General features: G+C 52.0%; 7 protein-coding genes across 7 annotated transcripts; all 7 read right to left on the reverse strand.

Moving 5' to 3' along the window:
- Window positions 1–2701: 2701 nt before the first annotated feature.
- Window positions 2702–3490, reverse strand: JKF63_04646 (uncharacterized protein; the record flags this gene model as incomplete). Its single annotated transcript, XM_067900627.1, has 1 exon — window positions 2702–3490. One exon carries the CDS (start codon window positions 3488–3490, stop codon window positions 2702–2704), a length of 789 nt encoding a protein of 262 aa, XP_067756648.1.
- Window positions 3491–6406: 2916 nt separating this feature from the next.
- Window positions 6407–6667, reverse strand: JKF63_04647 (uncharacterized protein; the record flags this gene model as incomplete). The annotated part of the gene is made up of 1 exon (XM_067900628.1): window positions 6407–6667. The coding sequence occupies one exon, from the start codon at window positions 6665–6667 to the stop codon at window positions 6407–6409; it is 261 nt and encodes an 86-aa protein (XP_067756649.1).
- Window positions 6668–7405: 738 nt separating this feature from the next.
- On the reverse strand, window positions 7406–8179 carry JKF63_04648 (uncharacterized protein; the record flags this gene model as incomplete). The annotated part of the gene is made up of 1 exon (XM_067900629.1): window positions 7406–8179. One exon carries the CDS (start codon window positions 8177–8179, stop codon window positions 7406–7408), a length of 774 nt encoding a protein of 257 aa, XP_067756650.1.
- Window positions 8180–8863: 684 nt separating this feature from the next.
- On the reverse strand, window positions 8864–10183 carry JKF63_04649 (uncharacterized protein; the record flags this gene model as incomplete). The annotated part of the gene is made up of 1 exon (XM_067900630.1): window positions 8864–10183. One exon carries the CDS (start codon window positions 10181–10183, stop codon window positions 8864–8866), a length of 1320 nt encoding a protein of 439 aa, XP_067756651.1.
- A 689-nt stretch (window positions 10184–10872) lies between these two features.
- On the reverse strand, window positions 10873–13185 carry JKF63_04650 (uncharacterized protein; the record flags this gene model as incomplete). The annotated part of the gene is made up of 1 exon (XM_067900631.1): window positions 10873–13185. The coding sequence occupies one exon, from the start codon at window positions 13183–13185 to the stop codon at window positions 10873–10875; it is 2313 nt and encodes a 770-aa protein (XP_067756652.1).
- A 1195-nt stretch (window positions 13186–14380) lies between these two features.
- JKF63_04651 (uncharacterized protein) lies at window positions 14381–15298 on the reverse strand (the record flags this gene model as incomplete). The annotated part of the gene is made up of 1 exon (XM_067900632.1): window positions 14381–15298. The coding sequence occupies one exon, from the start codon at window positions 15296–15298 to the stop codon at window positions 14381–14383; it is 918 nt and encodes a 305-aa protein (XP_067756653.1).
- Window positions 15299–22385: 7087 nt separating this feature from the next.
- JKF63_04652 (uncharacterized protein) lies at window positions 22386–22673 on the reverse strand (the record flags this gene model as incomplete). The annotated part of the gene is made up of 1 exon (XM_067900633.1): window positions 22386–22673. One exon carries the CDS (start codon window positions 22671–22673, stop codon window positions 22386–22388), a length of 288 nt encoding a protein of 95 aa, XP_067756654.1.
- Window positions 22674–22979: the final 306 nt, after the last annotated feature.

The raw sequence follows: 22979 nt of genomic DNA on the forward strand, positions 1-22979 counted from the left end.
AGGAAGAGGAGGGGGGGGAGGGGCAAGAGTGACTACGAACCTTGTGAGATCAGTGCAGCACAACATGAATACAAAAGTGACCCCCCCACCCACCCACCCCAAAAAAAAAGACTACCAGTCAAACGTCAGCCACAACAATCTGTCAAAAACTCCACACATTGTATGACCTACAACACAAATGGAATTGGATACAAGAGAAGTGGGCGCAGAGAAAGGAGGACATTTAATGAAACGCACACAGGCGGTGTTTCGAGGAAGAAAAAAAGAGAGAGAGACAGGAAGGTAACATAAACAATAAAAAACAAGACAAAAGCTTAGGAAGAAAACAGACGAAAAAAAAAACATGCTCGACCCAATCAGGGAAGCAGAAAGGGAAACATACAAACACCAGCTGGAAAGCGATATGGAGGAGTTCGAGTGACTAGACGGAGCAGGCGAAGATCTATGTCTGCGTCTGATCCTGTGTTAGTGTAATTACTTTTTACTGTATGTACGCAATTGTGTTCAAAAATCTCCCCTTGTTGTAAACCCCGTGAAAATGGGACATGTCAGTCCCCATTTCGAAGCTGCGCATACTACCACGCATAACGAGGGGAAGGGAAGAAAAAAAAGGTGGCAGTACTTCTGCGCAAACCAAAATTTCAAAAGACACGCAGCGCAACTGTGAAGACAAGATAACGGAGATGCTGCCTTTTTCCCTCTACATGCTCTTTCTACATACAGTTACCAAAACTTCTCCCTCTCCTCCACTTTGCGCCCCCCCCCTCCTTCCCCCCCGGTCTCTCGTAGGTCCGCGTCTTGTGTGAATGCGAAGCAGCCCCTGTAGCCACGCGCGCTACAGCAATGGCGATGCAGTCACCTCAGCACGGCCTCCGCGCCTCAAACACCACCCACCCCACCCCACCCCCCAACCTCGCAGGTTGCAGCGCTGCCACTCCCATCATTCCGGTCGATCCCCGTGGTGTGTATCCCTCAGCGTGCGTTCGGGCTACCCTGCCAGTGAGCGGGGAGACCCGGAGGTGTGATACCTGCCAGTCACCCTGACACCTGGCCCATCCGTGTGGGCGGTGCAAGCCTGCCCGCTGCCGCGGGTCTCTCCAATGCAGCGCCATTCGGGACTGGATTGTCGACACCCGTGGCGATAAATTGCACTGGTCTCCCCCATGTCGCAGGTGTGTGACTCTGCCGCCACCACAAGTGGTTTGGCATCAGCAAAGGGTGGATTTCGGGGGGAGGGGGGGAGGAGAAAAAATCAAAATAATTTCAAAGACCCCTGGAGAGACGAAAGAGCGAAAAAGTAAATGAAACGGGGCTCAGATAGTTGCCAGAGAGGTTAGTGGGGTTGGGGGGTGAGAGAAAGACCACTAAAGAAAACAACGGAGTTGCATTAAGTGAAAGATTGGATTGGTAGTAGTAGAACGGGCGATAAAATAAAACAGAAAATGGCTAACCACTGCAAACTCTCTTCAAGTCCACACTCGTCCTCTCTGTCAAGTTTTTTGTTACATGGGGTTGCGTGGCTTTTTCTTTCACTCCTCTTGTTTTTTAGCAGATCTCCCCCACACTATTGCTGACGCTTCCCTCCAGTATGACTAGAAGAACAGTATGGAGGAAAATATATGAAATGATACACGGAGGGGGGGGAGTTCAGGGAGAAAGGTGAAGGGAAAAGGCGCGCACAAGGATGGAGAAACCAAGAGAAAGGGAGGGAGACGGAGAATCGAGTGTTGAGTGAGGAACAAAGAGTGTGCCCATCTGTCCATGTATATATATATATAAATTACATATCAACATATATATTTATTTATACATATCGTCTGATAAACGGGTTGAAGAGCGGAACACATTTCGTTTTTAAGGGGGGGGGGTTATAAAATGAAAAAGATACTTGGCGATCACTCGAGAGCTGCTTGCCCCCTCTCCCCCGAAAAAAAAAAAACTGAAAAGCAGGAAAAGGGGACCTCCATTGATGACAGACCCACGCACGCACACACAATCGATCTAACATTACAAGTCCCTCTGAATACGGGGAAGCAGAAAAATTAAAAAGAAGGGGAGCAGCCTCATCTTCACGACCATGAGACCCAGCTACAAGGTGCATCTGGTAGATTCCCCTCGCATCATCCTCCCCCTTCCACTACATTCAAGCTCCCCACCACCACTACTCCCGAATGGTAATGTACAGGTGCTGGTGGTGATGTACATCCGCTGTGCTCACGCTTCTCTAACGTTTAGTTTGTGAGAGATCAGTTTCTCTTACACTTGCGATGGAGGTAAAGGACGGAGTATTTTGTTTCTGAAAAGAGAGAGACGGGGCCACGCAGGCATATGGCGCACAGCACAACGGAAGAGGCACAAGGAAGGTAAGGGGAGGAAAAGCAAACAGAAAGAGAGATGCGTGTGGCTGTGCGTCTGTGTGTCAGAGTGTAGATTGGCAGTGGAAGAAGAGAAGGAAATAAAAAGGGAAAGGGGCGGAAGGAAAGACAACAATGCCTACATGCTCGATGGCCATCCTCCGTCCCCTCCCTTCCCCCACCTTTCCACGGCTACAAGACACACCATGGAAGAACGACGAAAACAGGACCGACGGCGTGCTCACCTCGGCGCTTATTGTGCAGACCGTCTCTTTTAGTCAAACCGTTTTCCCCCACCTACCCCTCTTTTCCATGCCGCTGCGACGCCAATGGTCTCGGCTCTGTGGTTACATGCAGGGTTGCTGTTGCGTGATGCAGGTTCGCCGAAGCACCCACTGCTGCCATTCTTTCTCAGCAGCCTCCTCGATCGCAGAGGCCCATGTGCTGTTAGAAGAGTTGTATGATGGCATCCGCTTCAATGTCCGGCACACAGCCTCCTCGCGCGTCAGTGTCTCCCCTGTGAGGAGGTTCAAATACAAAACTGCTGGCTTTTGGTTTACTGAGTGGGGCGGCTCACTCGCCGCCGTGTCCTCCTCGGCGCATGCGTCATCAGGTAGCCACGCCAACACCTCCACAATATCCAAACCTCCAAAAACGTACGGCCGGGAGGGAGTGAGTAAGCCCAAGCGCACGTGCAGGTACAGGTTACCGTTTCCGGTGCTTGCGTCATCATCCAATAACTTACTGTTCCCTGCGTTCGTGGGGCTGTCATCAGCCATGTGGACCCTCTTTCGCTGGCAGTAATGCGCTCGCGCCATAGACAAGGGAGCCAGCCTGGGCAACTTTGTTGAGTGGGGGTTGAGTGCAACACGGTTCCATGACAGTGATCGCCTCCGGAGCGTCAGGGGGTCAGGCAGGAACTGACTCAAAGTGTGCTGAGGCACGGAAGAAGTAGCGGGCATTGCGTGAGATTGCGGCGCAGTTTCCCAGGAACTGATCAACGGACCGAGCAACGCCGCTATGCGCCACGGCTGGATAACCACCCAGTCGCCGACCTGGAGGTCACAGTCGGCATCGAAGTTGGGCAGGTAGTCGTATATGTCCGCCAACGAAAGGAACGGTGGAACTGCCGCCATCGCGTGAAGAAAGGAAAAAGGAATACAGCGAGAGGGTGACTGAGAGGGAGAAAAAGATTTGTCCTAATATAATGTTTTAAAGATGCCTGGGTATATGTGTGGTGTGTGTGTGTGTTTGGGGGAGGGGGTATGTGTGTACAGCTACCTTACCCGAAAATAAACATATGAGTCGTATCTTGTGTAGTGGATAAATCACGGCACGCCGAGACGATCACCTCGAGCACTGGACATGCACACATTCAGAGAAAACGACCCTTCACAGCCTCCACTTTTTCTATTCTTTTTTTCCTCCTCCACCGCACACAACAGAGACGGTTGAAGTGCGAAAAAAGCTGTAGGACTCCTGCGCGTTGGCTTTCTGGTGGAAATAGTGCGCACAACGTCGCTTGGAACAGGAGGGCGCGCAATGCACAAGTGGGAAATATAAATAGAAAAATAGATAAAGTGTTTGACTGAAAGTCCCGAAAGAAAAAAATGGCGAGGGACCAGGAGGAGGGGTAGAGTGAATCAATGAGGTAAAACGAGAGTATCGAACTGTGCAATAGAGGCTGTGTGAAAGTGTATATGAGAGAGAGAGACCGACAGAGAGACAGAGAGACAGAGTGGGGGGAGGAAACCAAAGGAAAGAAAGAGAGAGGAACAAGCACACAGTGAAACAAGTGAAAAGGGAAAGGAAACCGAAGAAGACGAATTTTTTTTAAGAAAACGCTAGAAGATAAATACCCCAGAAGAGGAACGGGGACGAGATGAGCAATAATAATAATATGGAGTCACAATCAGGGGGGGAGGGAGGGAAGGGGTGAAGAACGTGCCAGGAAGGGAGGAGAGGGAAAAGTCACTGAAAATATGAGGAAAGAAAGTACTGTGCGAGGCTGAAGGGGAACAGGGAAGGAAACAGTAACCAAACACCAGAGAAAACCAGCGAAAAAAGAATTCTGTACGGGAATAGAATTGCTGGTATGCTCTCACTGACACACACGCAGAGCCGTCAATGTCATGCAAAGCCTCTTTTGTCTAATGGGTGAGAAGCGATTTGCCGTTACTGTCTCACCAAGTCACTAAGCCACTGGCGACGCACTTGGAGAGGGAGGGAGGGTGGATGCACCTCTAAGCGATCGATTGCCCCACGAACAAGGGAAAAGGTAGAGGAAAATCTTTGCAGGGGCTCTGCGGCGCCGATTCGTCTCCAGTAAATGGAAGCTTTGCTTTACACACACGCGCGCGCAGGGGATGTGCCTGACAAGTCCCTAAGGAAAGAATTTGGCAAAGTGAGAAAAACGCGCGGTGGAAAGAGCACACGTGAGGGGGGGGGGGCGAGCTGAGTGTCGTACTTCTAGAAAAAAATGCTTTCCTTTTTTTACTATTCTTGATAGAAAATATACGCCACGTGCCGGAAATGGTGGGAAGGGGGAGAAACGGGGCGGGAAAAAAACACGGGTGTGATAAATGGGGAAGACAAAAACAGGGGGAAAAAGAGAAATCACGAGCCAGAAAGATCGGGGCGCTCTCTAAATAACTAAAAAAATAAGTAGGGGGAAAAGGTAGGGGGGGGGGGGGTCGGGGGAAATAATATATATATGAATGTGTACGCGCAAACATATATGAAACGGCGATTTCCCCCTTTTTGTCTTAACTGTTGTGTGAACTGGGGCCTTTTTTTTTTTTGGGGGGGGGGGGGGGGCTGCTCTTATTGTTGTTGGGTTTGATATACTTCAAGTCGCATATGACAGTTGTATGCATGTATACGGGGGAAGCGTCGAGTTGGAAACGAGAGAGAGAGGGGGTGGGGTAGAGGGGGAACAAAAAACAAAGGGGAAGAAAGGGGATGAGAAACATTGGTGATCGAAATGATTTAGAATATACATGAACTGCAATGCACAGACCCCCCCCAACCGTTTCTTGTGAAACGTTACATCTCGATTCTAATGGTACCCATGGAAAGGAGGAAAACAGGGGGTCTGCAAAGGAGGCCCGAAGCGCACGTAGTTGTACGTATCTATCCAGTCAGCACCTTGGTTCAGACTGCATCTGTCGCCCAACGATACAATATGCAACAGCGCATCACGACCCTTTCGGCAGGCCTTTAGACTCCTGCGCTACATACACCTCTCCCCGACCTCTTTTACCCACAATTGGGTGTCCTCTTTGAGCTCCTCTTTTGCTATGGGGAGGGGTAGGCCTTTCGATACAGAGCGTGGCGATCGGACCGAGTGTGAAACAAAGTGCAGTACCTGGCGAGAAACGGGGGTGGTGAGTGCGAGTTGAAAAGACCAGAGAAACGCACACGCGGCACTCTCAATAAGTGGAGAATGGAAAGAGAGAAAATGAAAAGAATGACAAGGAGACATCTTTTCAGGTACCCCCAAAGGAAGCTTGAAGCGGTGATTTTGAACGGAGTGATGCAAAAAAAAATATGTTTCAGATGGCGCCCCCGACGAGGATCGGGGGGGGGGGGGGGGGGGGGGGAGGGGGGGTAAGAGGAGGAAGTGGTTCCCAACGCCGACATGTTTGACATCAGTGTCATCCTCCACGCTCTTGCGCTGCTACTCGCTTGGCTTGATGAGTGCACATCAATCGCGCGATAAGCATTCAATACTTTTCATGACAACCAAACCTCACACGCATCACTGCCCTCCCCCGCCCCCTTTGCCTTTGCCCAACGGCATCTCATGCAGTGCAACAGCACTTCTAGTTTCGGCGGGAGAGGGGGGGGAGGGCTCAAACTTCTCCTGCTCCTCAGACATATATCCAGATACAAACAGCAGCACTCACTATTGAGCCTCTGCCACGAAAGGGATGGAAAAGGGGGAAATTTGTGCATCACAAACCGTGGAACCTCTGAAGACAACTAAGCCTCAAGGAAATCAATAGCAGAGGAGGGGAGAGAGAGTGAGGCGTCGACATACGAACGTCTCCCTACGAGAGCATCTGACGAAGAATGTAAGTGGGGCCACCGATGACAAGAGCCACAACAAGCAGGGCCGCTATCAGCACTGCTGCCTTTTCAGCAGGCTCCAAATCGCCAAACGCGATCTCGGGACCCAGACGCTTGATGGCGCAGTAGATCGGGTTACACTCCTTCACAGCATTCCGCACCACCTCAGTGTAGTGCTTGGAAGTGTCTTGCGGGGGGTACGGCCTCCGGTTACGGTGAACCGTCGTGGGTGCGGAATACATTTCTCGATGGCTGACGTCTGTGCCACGGAATAGAGCTTTCGATCGGACGTCGAGCTGAAGAGAGCGTATGCGTGTGTGTGTGTGTGTGTTTTGGGGGGGAAGTCGGTCGAAACTGCGGTTACAGAATATTAGATGACCTTGAGAGGATTGCGTATTATTGGAATTTGGATCGCCTCAGCGTTGTTTTTTCATTTTTCAATAAAAATAAAACCACAAAACAGCACACCGATTGAGTAGTGTGCAAGCGAAACGGCGGCGAAAAAAAAGCGGGGGGATGTACGAAAAAGAGCAAACGTGGAGGGCGGCACACAGCACTACAACGAATAATCGCATGAGTCATTTGGTAAACGGGCAAGTCGGCATGTGCACGACGCAACGCTTCCCCGGAGTCACATAGAAGAAAAGCGTTGTAGACTGCAGGTGCAAGAGAAGGAAAGTGGTGGATGCATTATCATGGAAACGTGGACTAATGTTTTCATTTTCCCTCCCTTCCCATGTAAAGAGTGGGCTATATCTGTACCCAGGCCCCCCCCCTCTCCCTAGCCTCGCGGATTTCTGTGGAATTGATAAGACGAAGACGACAACATATTCGGCAGGACTTCTTGGCAATAACTGTTGGTGAGAGGTAGATGCAAAGGTTGACCGCAAGCCGAGCGCATGATATTACTCAGCGAACTAGCACCCTCCTCTCCTTCTTACCCCAGCCCTCCCAATGAAGGCGGTACTTAGTTTTAGTTCTCATAAAATACGGGGGAAAAGGAAGCCTGTTCTTGCCACGTATTCCTTCCAACCAGCGTGACGACTCATCCGGATATCTTTAGATAGCATCGACGGGAGAAACACACACGTCCAGATCACCAGCAAGACCACCCAGGAGCTCATGTGGTTTGAAACAAAGGCAAACGACGAATAGATCATCATCTCACCAAGGTAATTGGGGTTTCGTGTGCGGGCAAAAAAGCCGTTCGTAACCAGACCTTTGCGCTCTCGCAGAACAAAGTACTTCTGCCCGTCTGCTCCCATCATCATCACCAGGCCGAGAGCGTACACCATTGTTGCGGCGCAAAGAGAGAGGTTCGATCGCTCTGTGCCTCCCATGATAGCGTTGTAGGCAATCATCCAATAAGGACCAAGCACTGTTGTGATAGCGCAAATGGTACTTCCGATCGTGATCTTCACATCCCACCGTGGGTCTGGGAAGACGAGGTGCTTCAGGTACCAGCAGAGCCCGTAGCTGCCGTGCAATGCAGTGTAAGTCATCGCAGTCGCGGACAAGTTCCCAGACCTCCACATCATGGCACCGCAGACCAAAGGCATCATGCACTTGTGAAAATTGATGACGTCAGAGAACCTAATGCAGCGTGGCCCACCAAGGAAGGTGGTGGAGAGATAGTCAATGACACTCATCCATTTGCGCACACATCGCTGAAACAGTGACTCCGGTGCGGACTTCCTCGTATCCTGCTGAGCTGCAGTGCCTGACTGCGGTTTCGTAGCGTCCTGTGCAGACATGGGAGGCGCACGCTGAAATGAAACCTGATAACAAAAATATAAATATATATATATATGTATTATATATGTTTAGATGAATTCATAGGATATATGGTGGGGAGCAGTGCATCAAGGATATCCTATGCTATCCCAGGTGCGTTTTGTGTGTGTGTGTGTGTATGGGAGAAGGGGGGGGGAGCTCTCCCTTGTGGCAGGTGTATACGGACAAATTCAGCACGCTAGTAAGTGGACTGAAAAATAAAATGTATGTATACAATATTTATATATAAATTCCCCTACCCTTTTCTGCCGTTTGCGTAGACAGTATGGAAATATACACAGAGAGCAAGAAACGAGAGAGTACCAGGGTAGGCCCAAGCGAGTCCAGCAGCGACTCCAACGCGATGGCGGGGCGAACCCATTGGGGATCGTACGACGACACCTCAGGCCAAAGGCTAGGTATGCAATGCAACCCCGAAATAATGTACTCTCGTCTAAAATAACAGCGGAGAAGAACGAAATCCGGGCGGCAGGGTCACACCCCGCTCTCCTGAGGAAAGCAAAACAAGATTCCATGATAGGACGTGATCTTTCTTATCCTCTCTAGAAAACGGGAGGGCAGAACCCTTCACTTGTGGCCATGGTATGCAAGAGAACCGCAGTAGTGCCCGCTCTTGCAACGCCTGCGTCCACTGCACCAACCGCCTACACAACACTACCAAAACCACCCTTGATGTGCTTGAGGAGTACATTGGTCACCTGCTCTTGATCACTGATGCTGTTGAGCTGGTCGTGGAGGCCCTGTAGGCCACTGCCACGTTCCATAAAGGAGGACAACGCGTAGTCTTTCCCAATGCGGTGATCCGTCACGCGATTCTGCGGATAATTGTACGTTCGCATTTTGTCAGAACGCTCCCCGGTGCTCCATTGGCTCTGCCACGCTTTGTGCAGAGAGCTACTCTGCTCCTTCACACGCTGCGCCAGAATCTGCTGCGCTACCATCTGCAACGCGAGCTCCTTGTTTCCGAGGGCCGAGCGAGACTGATGACATTTGACAGATATACCAGAGGGCCTGTGCGTGAGTACCACACAGTTGGAGCTGCTCTGCATGCCTTGTCCGCCGGGGCCTGAGCCGCGAACGAAGTCAATCTTGCAGTCACTTTCATGAACGTCAACGGACACCGGATCCAGAACGGGCATCATCGTGAAGACTGCGGTGGAGGTCTGCATCTTTCCTGCGGCGTCTGTCACCGGCACGCGCTGGACTTTGTGGACGCCGATCTCGTGGTGCATATTGCGATACACCCCTTCCCCACATACCTGGAACTCGTTCGAGTTGGCAGTTTCACTGCCGTCTTCCTTGGGCACTGGACGAACCTTCCACTTGCGCACCTCTGTCGCATACGCGCGGTACATCTCCGCCAGCTCTGCGGCGAAAAGACTAGCCTCCTCGCCGCCCGCCTTCCCTTCAATTTTGATATTCCACGTGTTAGTTGAGGATCCTACCATGTCTTCAGATCCGATCCGGCGCTCCATCACGGCATTTAAGTCACCGTCCAGTGATTGAAGCTGATCTGTGAGCATAGCAATGTCCTCTTTGACCATGTCAAACATCTCATCCTCCCCCTCACTGCGTGCGCATTTGGACTGGAGCTGATCACGCAATATCACATTCTCATCCAGTTGTCGCAAGACAATAGACGCTTTCTCAGCGACGTCGAGCTCGTCACGGTACTTGGTATTCCACCGCACGTAGTCAAATGGAGAGCCATCCACACTGTTGAAAAGAGCCTCAGCTCTCGTGTCGGTGACGGACTTCTCTTGCCACTTCTCCAGCGCAACCCGCTTCTCATGAAGACGGATCAGGTACTCAGTAACGAGAGGGTGGTGAATGGAGTCAATCAGCGCTCGTGTACTCTCTTTGAGCACCCAGTTGCAATAGTCGACCCTCACGGCGGATACTTTTTTGACACCGCCTTGTGTGCCACCGGCCCCGAACAGCAACCGCGACGTCCGCCATAGCATTCACTCAGGGAATCACCAGACCGGGCAGGTCGAAAACACTTGCTGTCTGTGAGTTATATGCCTAACGAGGCCACGGGCAGCGCTATCAAATGAGAGGAAGTTGCAGCCGCAAAATTGATTCGGAACGGGGACCAACCCCAAGCACACCAAAGGAGAGCAAACGGAGACATCACAAAGTAGGGCAAGACTACACGTACAGAAGAGAATCAACCATATATGACTCCCCCGCCTCCCATCCTGTTAGAATGTCGCATTTGGGGGGGGGGGGAGGAGGAGAGCATTCGTTGAGGAGGAGGAGACAGTAAAGCGAGAACCTCGACTCAAGTCCGAAAGGCCGTTTCAGAGTCGCATGAAAAATAACGAATGGTTCTTGATAAGCTCTTTGTTATGGTTATTCGGGGGAATTTTTTGGTCGCTACATCACGAATGGCGACAAAATTATATATATATATATAGGGGTACATCGGGTGAAATGGAAGATAAAAAGGAAGCCTTGCTGTCACGAGAGTTCCACTGTGACCAGGACTTTTGATACATCAGCCGCCCTAAACACACACACCACACACTCTATGCGTACGTTTTCAACACACGTCGAGGGGAGAAAGAAAAAGCAGGCCACAAGCTCGCATGAACCAGTAGAAGAAAGCAAAAAACAGAACAGTCGAAAACGAGATCTTCGAACAAGTCGTTCACGAGCTAACAGAATCCACAAACTCTTGAAACTGCTTGTATGTGATGTCTCCATTTTCATCCTCGACACCGTCAAAAAGCAGAGATACTAGCGTCTCCTCGTCACTTTTGTTTACGTTGAATTGCAAGACTCTGTTGAGGGAACCGCGAAACGTGTCGCGGTTTAGTCGCGAATTGGGGTTATGATCGCTCAAGACGCGGAACTGCTCCTGCACATTCCCCTTTCGTTGAATGAGTTTGTACTTGAGCACGTCACAGAGATACTTGCGTCGCTGTTTCTCTTCGGAAATAGCGGCGCTCGTCTTCAGTTGCTCATTTTTGAGCATATGTACGTTGCGCACAGAGCGACTTGTAAGCGAAGCTTCGTCCATAGACTCGGATGACACGTCCATTATTTGCAGAAATTCGTCGTAGCCTATCACGCCGCTGGTGCCAGGGGACAAGTTTTGCAGAACCAGAAGCGCCTCTTCGTCGGTGATGTTGCAGCTGCAAGAACGCAGGAACTCCTTCACCTGTGCATAACCAAGGGTACCCTGCGGTCCAAGTCCAAGGAAGGCCTCATTAGCGCGTGTGAATTTTAGGTTCAGCTGCTGCTTCAGCAGCACCAAAAGATATTTGATGCGATCCTCGGTGACGTCCTTGTCGGTGCCATCGAGAATTCTCTGGGTTCCTACGTCGAGACCCGTAAGAAGGAATGGACGCCGGTAAATGATGATCACTTGACCCACCTGAAAATCATCAGGAGAAAAGGGTACCGTAGTCCCATTCGGCATGTCTTTGCGGTGCGCTCCCTTTTTAAGAAACCGACCGCCCATCATGCCCGAATTGCGCCTCGGTTTCTCCCAGATCTCCAGCTCCTTGGTTTCACGATGAAACGAAATTACAAACTCTCTGTCTTCGTCACCCGCAACGATCGGTTTGACTAACTTTGCTGAAAAGTTCATCACCCGACCGTGTTCGCGCTGCACCATTTCAGGGTCAATCCTTCCCGGCTTAGCAACCAAAGAGAGCCAGTTGCTTCGCGTTTCATGCTCACTCCCGAACCCGTTCGGCGGAGGTGGGTAAAAGACAGCAGTCCGTTTTTCCGGCGACACGAAAGGAGTGATATCTATAGCGTCCTTGAGGATTACCTGGTACTTCTCTTTGACATAATTGCGGGTGAAAGCGTCGCTGTCGTAGATATAAAATGGCTTTCCGTATATCATATATGTCTCGCCAACCTGAATATCCTCGGGGCTCAAGTAATCGTTTTTCATCAGCTTACCGTACGTGTGCTGCTGATATCTGCTCTGAGTCAGATCAGCAGACGGATGTGGGATTCGCTGACGGTGAATCAAGATTGGTCCTCCCCATCGGCCGCTGTTCTCCGGCCTACTTTCGGCAATCTCAAAGCTAGTGTTTTCCAGGTAAACTCTAATGATGCAGTAGTGTAAGTCGCCGCTGAGGTTGCCACGATCATCCCAGAGCGCCAGATAGGTCAAATGCTCGTTGATCTTATTCTTCAAAAACTCTTTTGTGATGGCAATATCCTCCGCAGAGTGCTTCGTGTAGATACCCGTTAGTTGTTGCTCAATGGCGCGCTTGCGGTCCATATCGTCGGAGGTCACCACTCGTTTCGTCGACCGTGAAGCGGCAGCTGCAGCCGCACGGCTGAATGAATCCTGCGGAATGCTCTGTGCGTCCGGGACATCCTTTTGGAGAACCTCGCGGTGGTAACGACGGCTTCTTTTATCCATATCAACGATATGGTACGTTTGCCCGTAAATATTAACAGAACCGCCAACGTGAAAGTCACTCAGATGAAGAATATCACTTGGGTTTCGCACGTCTTTTGGAACCTGCCGACGAGAAAGAATTTTCGACTCAACCAAGCCGCTGTTTCTCTGACCGATTTCAGTGATGGAAATGCTGTCGTCCATGACAAAAAAGTTGATGCCTACTTTGCGAACACGCTCGCTCTCTGCGCTGCTCTCTGAAGTATCCTCGGTGAAGTAGCCCAGCATTCTAACAACAAAATTGTCTAAATCCTCTGTGCTGATGTCCTCAGTAAACCATCCGTTCCAGATAAACCCGTCGTCCTCGGTCTCGGTGGCCGAGCGAGACCTTCCAAATGGTTCGCCATTATAGCAATACACTGTGTGAGGTGCATGGTCAGTTTTCTTATCTAAAAGTAAGTTGTGGCTTTTTCTTTGTGTGCTTCGATTGATGGGATCGTCGTGAAAATTGGCGCCAATCGCCAACGGCAAGTTTTCGCTCAGTGGTGCATGAGCGTAATGCTTACCAGGCTGCGTTCTCACAACACTGTTCTTCATTTTGTCTTTTTGGAGTGTAATTCAGCTGTCAAAGCTACTTCCCTACTCTTTCTTTACCTGCTGCTGCTGCAGTGTGGTAGCATAGCCATGCGTTTCTCAGAGGATGTGAAGATTTGTTTTTTTGAAAAAAAAAGGGAAGGGATTTCTTTTCAGAGAAAAATTGCACGAAAAAAAACAGAGCACCACGAGGCATCGAGAATACACGTTGAGAACGACCTTTCGCACTGAATCCCAGAGCAAAAAGCAGTGTTCCAGGACCTACATGAATTGATAACTTTTTGTTTTCCTATTGTTTCCATTCTATCACAGAACATGATCAAAGCTTTTCGTGAAACAGTCCTGTCAAACATCGCTCGCGTGGCGAAAGGCAGCCGCGCACGCCAGCCACAGAAATGCCAACCGAGTCCTCACCACGCGGCCCCCAAAATCTAATCCCACCCACGCCGACCCGCCCAATTGCCGCCAACCCGCGCCCATCGCCCCAACCCGCTCCCCAGTCCAGCTAAAGGTGTTTCGCCAGCCGGCGGCCTTCGACAGGACGGCTAGGCTCGAGTCGGCCCCTCGCCCGCTTCCCGTCGCGCGAATGGCACAGACGCTTTCGCTGTCACGGGTTTCCTTCACGCACCGCCGCCCAGGACATGACCACGGACATCCGTGGCGGCAAACTTCTGGGACACCCCGCCGGTCGCAGACCCGTGGACCTGTTTCAAGACCAGAAATCGTGCGGACCTGGCAGGGGGATTTGGGGGGAGCGTAGCCTGTCCATATAGTGAGTGATGAGCCCTCTAACACTCCACACTGAAGAGTCTGTAATTATCGGGCTTTCTTTATGCTCTGGAGCGGTTATGCAACTCAAGACGCCGGATGATGGAAAAAAAATAGATCGAGGCCAGTTTTGAGCTTTCTTTGACTCTACGCTGTTTGGTACTGAAAAAAAAAGCGAAGAGAGTATAAAAAGTCAAAGATGTATACGGCGCAAAACGAGCAAAACAGCAGAGTACCACCACAGGTAATCACTGTTGATATATCTAAAAAAAAAAGGTGACCATGAAAGTGTGTGCTGTGTAAAAGAGGATCAGAAATTAAAAACAAAGGAAACTAATTCTATGGTAGGATGTATATATATATATATACATGAAAAAAAGTGTTTTTTCATGAAAGCAGATCCGAGGAGATTTATCCCTCACTCAGACGTTTAAATAAAGAGAAATTCCAAAAAAGCGACACAGTCGTAATCGCGAGAAGAGTACTTGCGTCGTAAGGCCTGAAGACGCGAAGAAGCAGAGCACAAGCGCTGGGTAAAGGGTAGAAGGTGCTCGGTAACCGGCTGTATGTCCTCAAATCGAATGTCGTGCGCAAAGCGAGCTATTTCGATCTCCCAGAGACGCCTAGGTGAAATGGCGTCCTGTGACCTGCTGTGACGAATTAAAAACGTTCCTAAAAGGAAAGCCCCTGCTGCTATATGTGAGGGCAGGTACTGCAGGAGTGGGTAGCAGTGGGCAGCGCTCTCCAAAAACATTAACGTTGCGTGACGTACAGCAGGTTCCATGCAGCAGCTGTCCAAGAAGCGGCAAGCTATCGGATATGTCGTGGGCACAGTAAACTTGAATCGGAGCGCGGTCACGACATCAAATTCCATCGCAATAACATCAGCTGAAGTATACGTGTTAGCTGTCACGGCGACACAGTTATTCACTGTTGGCGGCCACACTTCCTCGTGTTTAGCTGCAATCAAGACAGCTGTAACACCCAAAAGTTGCAGCTTAGTGCGCGGGATACTGTAGAGGAAAAGAAACCTATCAATAATGTCTACGGCAAGAAAAAACGTTTCAGAGTGAAGTTTGAACTCTGTCGTGACATCGATAAGCCAGTCTATCAGAATTTTTCTCATTCGATCAGTTATTTCCGACTGGCGGTCCATGTACTTCCTCTCAGTGTAAACCACGCGCTCAACCTCTAAAAAGTAGTTCAATATTTCGGAGCCGTACTCTGACGCAAAACATGGTTCATGCGTCTGTGTCCGCGGGGATTGAACGGTGGTCTTGTGATAGATCTCATGAACTAGATTAGTCTGGTTAGAGAGAGGAACTCTCGCTCGCGTTGGGACCGCCATTTTGACTGCCGCGCTTCTATGTTATGCACTGTGCTGAATGTTTACGGTAAGTACAATTGATGTAAGGAGAGAAAAGGAAATGAAGCAACGTGAAAGTGGGCCAAATTCATCGAAAGGGTGACACTCAGTTCGCAAGGACCCCCAACGACAGTCCACGTTGTGCATTTCTCTAACGAGACTGTGCAGGCTGCGCCTTTCCTTACGTTTTCAGAGCTTCACAGCTAGTGTGGAAATTTTCAGGATACGTTCGAGCCCTCCCAAGCGTCCCTTAGAATAAAAGATAGGAGCTTCATGGAAGCAGCAACCAATTGCCTTCCCAATATTCACAACATTGCTACGAAACAGTACCATTTATTACCTCTCTGACAATTAGATTCAGCCGCTCTATTTTTCCGACTTACCGTTACTTACTGCAACGCTTGTCGGCCCTCTCCCCTCCCCACATGCGACTTTCTCTGTGGCAAATTGATAACTTTTTGTTTTCCTATTGTTTCCATTCTATCACAGAACATGATCAAATCTTTTCGTGAAACAATCCTGTAAAACATCGCTCGCGTGGCGAAAGGCAGCCGCGCACGCCAGCCACAGAAATGCCAACCGAGTCCTCACCACGCGGCCCCCAAATCCAATCCCACCCACGCCGACCCGCCTAGTCGCCGCCAACCCACGCCCATCGCCCCAGGCCGCCCCCAGTCCAGCTAAAGGTGTTTCACCAACCGGCGGCCTTTTACAGGACGGCTAGGCTCGAGTCGACCCCTCGCCCGCTTCCCGTCGCGCGGATGGCGCCCGCGCTTTCGCTGTCGCGGGTTTCCTTCGCGCACAGCCGCCCAGGACATGACCACGGAGATCTGTAGAGGCGATCTTCTGGGACCCCCGCCGGTCGCGGGCCCGTGCTCGTGTTTCGGGAATGGGGTCCCTGGCGTTTTTGGTGCGCCGGCCTGATCTTCGCCGCGGAGGGGGGGGGGGCTTCCCGGGGCCGCGCGGGGCTGACCCGCCGCGCCCCCACCGGCGCCCAACGGGGCGGCCCCCCGCCGGCACGCGAAGCGCCACCCAAGCCCCCAGCCCCCGACCAAAACCCCGGCCAGCGGGGCGCCCCAGAAGCCCGCCCCACGGACGCCCGCGGCCACGCCCCGGGCGGCGGCGCGCGAAGGAAACCCGCGACAGCGAAAGCGCCGGCGCCATCCGCGCGACGGGAAGCGGGCGAGGGGCCGACCCGAGCCCAGACGCCCTGTCGAAGGCCGCCGGCTGGCGAAACACCTTTAGCCGGACTGGGGAGCGGGCTGGGGCAATGGGCGCGGGTCGGCGGCAATTGGGCGGGTCGGCGTGGGTGGGATTAGATTTTGGGGGCCGCGTGGTGAGGACTCGGTTGGCATTTCTGTGGCTGGCGTGCGCAGCTGCCTTTCGCCCCGCGAGCGATGTTTGACAGGACTGTTTCACGAGAGACGTTGCTGGCAAACGAACTCGGAACAAAATAGATGAAAGTTGGGGTACCTGCAACCGTGTGCTTTTTTAGCTTTTGGGGGCGTTCTCTGCGTCAGCAAAAGGGGAGAAAGCCCCAATCAAAGCACATGCGCGTCCATGCCCCATGCGTGGCAGTTGCAAATTGCACCAGCACGATGACTTCAGCAGCCTTATAAGCGCTTTCTGGAAGTCTTTTCGATTGCCAAACGGGAAATGAGGGAAAGGTTTTTCCCATCTTAAGCCCATCCTGGCGCCTCTGGTCTGGGCGCCTGGCCCTCGAAACCGTAGCGCGTACGCGGGGATTGGTTGTCGTTTTGATTTCATGGATGCAAAACCCCACTAGGTGATACCCTTTTGACGGGTGCGTGCACAGTAAACCCGGTTTGATTTCACTTGTTCACGCCACAAAACGTACAAGATTTACACTATTCAAAGAAATCGCGAATTTGCTCTTATAGCAACTGTGGTTTCCAAGGGGGGGGGCGATGCCAATCACGGGGATTTGCCAAAAGACGGGGTGTTGCAGTTACTTTCATGTGCTTACTGAAAACCGACATGGGTTGAACAGATGCTTTTTATCGGCGTCGTCATTTGCAACAGCAAAAAAAAACGCTTCAGGTCGCAGATCCCCATTCCCTAGCAGCTCAGTCTTTGCCATGGGATGCTGCTTACGCGAAGAAAAAAGGACTTGAGTGAAGAACGTCCCCCATTTCAAAAAAACTGCGGCACGCTCTCGGAGCGTCTCTTTGAGCCCTGGCGCTGGTTTACTCATGCGCGCAAAAGAATATATATACACCACATCAGCGCGTCTACCTCCCAATTGGGTCCTACTTTTCTTGTCTGATGGCATTCATTGTTCGGTGATGTATGGAATTCTGCCTTGACCAAAGCGAGGGGTTTCTTGTAAGAAAGAGTGACGGATTGATTCGTTGGCATGCTGTGCGGCTTCTTTCTTACTCCCCGAAGAAATCCTCCCCGGATCATCACGGGCACTTTTTTTCTCAGTCTTAGCACTTTTTCTGTTTCCTGCGCTGGAGGTTGCCATTCTCTCCTTTTGGTCAGCGGCACCTCAATCCACTGCTCGGCCAGTGGGCGGCGACCCAGGACATTCCTCTATTTTTTGAGGAAAGAGGAGCTTCCATTTGATTTGAGTTCCGAAAGATTTTCCCCCTTTGCATTGGAGGGATCACGGCGAGTACCGCGAGAAACCAAGCGCATGCACCCCGTATCTTCAGAGCCCACCGTTGTTTTGCTAATCAACGGCGCTGTTGCGCTTGAAGGAAGGACGTTCTGTCCTTGTTATTGGGCTTTTTCCCTATTCACTACGGCTATTTTTTCACTTTGTATGATAAAAAGCTGTGTCTGTTACCGCTTTCTCTCGTTCTTTTTCCTTGCCGTGGTTAACCCTTTTTTGAAAACACTCACCTGGTGTGTTGTGTTCTTGTCTCTATGCTTTGCCCGCCATTTCCCAAGTGTAGAGCCACCCGGCTGCCCTTCTTACGTCTACGAAAATCCGGAGCGTATCCTGTTTCGCTTTGTTTCGCTCCTTTTTGTGTGTGGTGGGTTCTGGCGGCCGCGCGGTATCGATCTATGCTGGGCGGTCTTGGTTTTGGGGCGCCGGCGGGGCCCCCCAGGGCATAACCCGGGCCAGGTTTTCTGGAAGCGGAGGGTCCCGTGAGTCCCGTTACGGGCGCGCCCTTTTTATGGGCCAGGCCTCCCCATGCGCACGCGCAAAGGGAAGAATGAAGGGAACGTTTTGCTGCGTTCGGCGGTGGTAGCCGCCATGGGGGCTGATCACCCGCTTTACCCCTCGAAAGCCAGATTTTCAGCGACGATAACGCATTCATACGCTGCATCGTCCGCACCACAAGCGGCTTTGGGAACTTTTGGGCTATACATCAGCCTTGGGGGCGTCTATGTTAGCTTTGCTGGCTGCCGGGAATTGCTCTCAAGCGATTTGCGTCAAAAAAACCAGGGCAAAGCGGCATGAGTCATGTCCCTGCGCCATTGGATATTCCCAACGATGGAAAACCGACGCCCACTAACAAGCATCTTTAATCACACATCTTTTTTTTTTGAAGAGGAAAGATTTGCCCGCTGAGTTGGGCTAGCCGGATTGTTCCACAGAACGTTCGCCAAACCAAGGCGCGCTTTTTTCCGAAAACCGCCTTTTTAGTGCAACAAAACTAAAAGTTAACGACTACACCTTGCGAGAAAAAAATCGGGTGCGCCCGCATTACCGCTTTGAACCCGCCTCATATTCGGGTGCGCAAAACCCCTGCTACGCACCAAAACGTCAGTTTTGTTATAATCGGGGGGGGGGGGCGGAGGACTACATGGAGTTGTGCAGTTCGCCCCCCCCTCTACACCCATTGGGGGGGAAACAAAATAAATTCCCCATGGGTCGCCTGATTTGAACGGGAAGACCTAGGAGGCTTCCAGGAAAACCATAGGCTGCCCATCGCGCGTGATATGGGCACCTATTTCTACGAAGCAAATATTCCCTTTGGTGGGCTGTATCGTATCCTCGGTGCGATATCGCTCTATGCGCTTTCATCTTGTTTTTGCACTTTCTGGAATCAAGGTTGGGATGAATCTCCCGAGACAGAAAACCAGCTTGGTGCCAAGATCGACACCCAACCCATAATTTTCCACTGGTTTATATGGATGTCCATAATGAAATTGCGAAAAGAAGCTTTTAGGGACAGATGTCGTAATTACAAAAGGAAAGCGGTAAGCATTCTCGCGCCCTAAAGGGCCAGCGGAGGACCGTTTTAAAAACGAAATTTTTGCTCCACCGTGCGGTGCCATGCGTGGCCGTAGGAAAAGAAAACGAGCCGGTGCGGTTCCTCGGCATAAGCGCGTGGTGGCATTTCTCTCTTCATAGTTTTTTTTCGCTTTCGCCATTTCCATTTACCGAGGAGGGTTTGACACGTTCTACAATATGTGCCGCTTTTGTTAGTGGTGAATCGGTAATTTTCGACTCAAACCACAGCTACTCTACATCATGTCATGTGCCACATGTCAAGGTGCTGCTAGAATGCAATGCGTGTGCGCCTCCGAAATCTGACAGAGTAATCAAACTGCGTGCTTCTCTGCGACGCCTATTCTTCCCTTTTCCGGCCACCGCGCCGCAACCACCAGGTCCGCCGTCCGGTCGCACGTTCTTCGGTGCGGCTGGGCTTTGGGAAAGTCTGGGGCGAGATCTCGGTGAAACCTGTTCGAATAATTGCGGCGTGTTTGTGGAGGCGTCGCGTCTGGCGGACTGTTTGGGCTGTTCCGACTTTCTGCTGAAGTAATGGCTTGGGAAAACGGTGCCCAGAAAATGTCGTTGCGCCTCCGTGTTGCGGGTGCTCGGCCCTTTCTTTGGGGGCTGGTGTGGCGCTTGCGCTGAAAAGGGGGCGTGCGTGGTGATAGCGGTGCTTTTGGCGTTGCCTGCCGTTTTTTTTTCGGGGGCAGAAGGCCCTTTCGGAACAATGGGGCGCATGGGTGTCGGCGCGCGTTCGTCTGTTCATTGTTTTTCCCAGTGATGCGAAAATAAAAGAGTGAAGCAGAAGCGCCATCAGGCCCTTCCGCCTTTCTTTTGGGCGCTGTCACCTGGCAGGGTCGGCTGCGCTGTGTTTGGCTTTGTTTTTTCGAAGCGCCAGGTTTTGGGCTGAACCGCTTTTTTGGTGGAACGGAAGGGTTCAATATTATCCCCACTCGCGCCCTCATATAAATTCGCTCGGTGTGTGTCATTGGGGCGCCGCTGGCCATGTTTACTTTAGGTTGCAAATGGGCCTCCATTGCGGACTCATCTGGGCGTTGCCAGTCTGAACGTTCCCAGAGATCAGAGGATGTGCGAATTGTTTTCCTGTCGCTGGTGGCGTTTGGTGCCGCCGCCCCCTACCCGGAGGCAAGGGGGGGGGCGGCGTTTTTGTTCCTGTTTTCCAGTGCGTGGGTGGGTTTTCTGGACCGTGCTGGTTTTACCGCTAGTGGGGGGCAGTCTGGTGTTTATTGAACTGGGCAGCTTCGCTGCCTTGAAGCGCTGCGTGGAAGGTCGGTTGCTCTGAGAATTGGCCCAGGTCAATCCGAGAATTTTTCACGGGGGCTTTTTTCTTGGGGGTTGGCTTATTTCATTTCCACGATCAGAATCAATTTTTATCCTGGTGTTTTTTTTTTGTGGAGGGGGCAAGGGTTAATTTGCTACACGAGGGTGCGGGGAAGAGGAGGGAGGCTCCCTGGGAAAGGGTTGGTCGTGATGTGTGGGATTTTGGCGAAAAGGAATTCCTCCCCTTTTAAGAGTCTTGCGGCTCCTCGGAGAACGCATGTGCACCTTTAAAAACACATGCGAGCATTACCTTCCCCAAGCCGCCGAAGGGGCTGTGATGCCTTGCTGTCTGCTCATCTCTTGTTCGTGGCGCGTTGGGGGGGGGGCGGTTGTTTGGCCTCGGACTGTGTGGCCTTCGTGGCTGGTTGAGGGTTCAGCGCCTTTGTCGCGAGCATTTTTATCCCTCTTGGTGGGCGTTGGCGCTGTTTTCGAGGTTTCCCCCTCGGGTTTCGCGGTGCCTTGCGGCTTCCGGTGGGCGTTCGCGGCCGCGGTTTTCTTTTGTGGGCCCCTCGGGTGTGCTCTCCGCCCCCCGCGCCGGTGGGGGCGTGCCCAACCCCCGAGGGGCCCAAAAAAGAAAACCGCGGCCGCGAAACGCCCCCTCAGAATTTTGAACGAACATCACCCTGCCTGCCGGCGGCGCGTGTGACCAAAGGGAGGGGACGTGCCGCCCCCACCCGCTCATGGCGTGCACACCGTGACGCGAGCTTTTGGAGCCGTCACTTACTTGGGGCGTGCTCCGCGATACTCGTGGACCCGAACACGCCCTCATGTGAGATGTAGTGGGGTGCGGCGAAACGGACAGGAAAAGAAAAAATGGATGACGGTGCAACCCGGCGGGGTTCCCCCTACCTCCATCCACCCACGCGCGCACGCACGCCTACGCGTGTATGATTGCACTTCTCCCCAAACTTGACTGGAGGTACCCACATCAGGGGTGTGTGCTTGTGTGGGGCGTGCTGGTGGATCTCTCTCTACATGAGGGCGGCACTTTGTGGTCTGGGGAGGAGAATGTAAAAGCCTGCTAGACACCACGTGCTTGGAAGGTCACAAATACAAAGGCACGCGTGGAAAAAATTTTTTTTTTGGGGTGAAAAATAGAGGATGGGAGGGAGGGAAGATGCAACCCGAACCGATGTGCAATCTTCGGTAGGACGGGGTAGAGGGAATAGGGAGGCGATTTTACAAGTACCAGCAGCACCCCAGTTGTACGAAAGGGGTTGCGCACTTTTGGTCAATTGAACACAATTTGCGTAAGGCGGCGAGTCGGTAAGGGGTGGGGTGGGGTGGGGGGGGGGGAGGAGAGGAGAGCAGAGCAGGGAGCTCTGCGCTTTCCCCCGACCCTGTGTGTTTATGGATATATGCGTACTCGGGCCGGTGCACGTATGAACATCGGGAGCGTCAGAAGAAGAGATCTCAGGATGAGAGCAAGCAAGAGACAATCACGTAAAAGACCCGTGGTGTCAATGACAAGAGGTACTGGTGCACTAGAAGGCAAGACAAAATTGCGTGCATGTGTGCGTGTACGGAATCCACCGCTCACATCACGAGCTCGAACTCCGTGTTGTGCTGCTTCTTGCCCTTGTACAAGTTGTCGCCGCGATAGGTGCAAAAAACAACAACGTCGGTGCGGTGCTCGGTCTGGTATAGTGTGGTGGGGCTCGTCAGCGCGCCGACATCGAGGGGGTCCACGTTCTTGAACACGACATTGCTTCTTTCAAGGCGCACAATGTTTACAACCACGTCGTCACTCGACGCTTTGACAGACATGCGGAGTGCCATCACATACTTCTTCCTGGGCGTGTTGTTGCCCGTGTCCCTCTTCATGCGACGGGGGATGACGGAGTATCGATGACCCTCCGTGAGAGCTCATAAGAGAGGGGAGACAGAGCGGGACTGCTGGAAGACGTACTCCGTCGTTGGCTCCTCCGGATTCTCGCTGGAGCTTGCGACCACCTTCTGCTTCGATCCCGTGATGGTTCCCAGGGAGATGCTCATCATGATGGCAGCGTACTTGTTGTCCGGGGCGCTTGGTGCTAGTCCCCGGCGGTCCTTCCGGTGAAGCGAGAGGGGTACGCGGGAAGCACCGAGGTTTTATTCACAATGATCTCCAACGCCGTGTCGCACTCAAGA

Source organism: Porcisia hertigi, chromosome 25, assembly GCF_017918235.1.
Source record: "Porcisia hertigi strain C119 chromosome 25, whole genome shotgun sequence".
Classification (NCBI taxonomy): Eukaryota; Euglenozoa; class Kinetoplastea; order Trypanosomatida; family Trypanosomatidae; genus Porcisia; species Porcisia hertigi.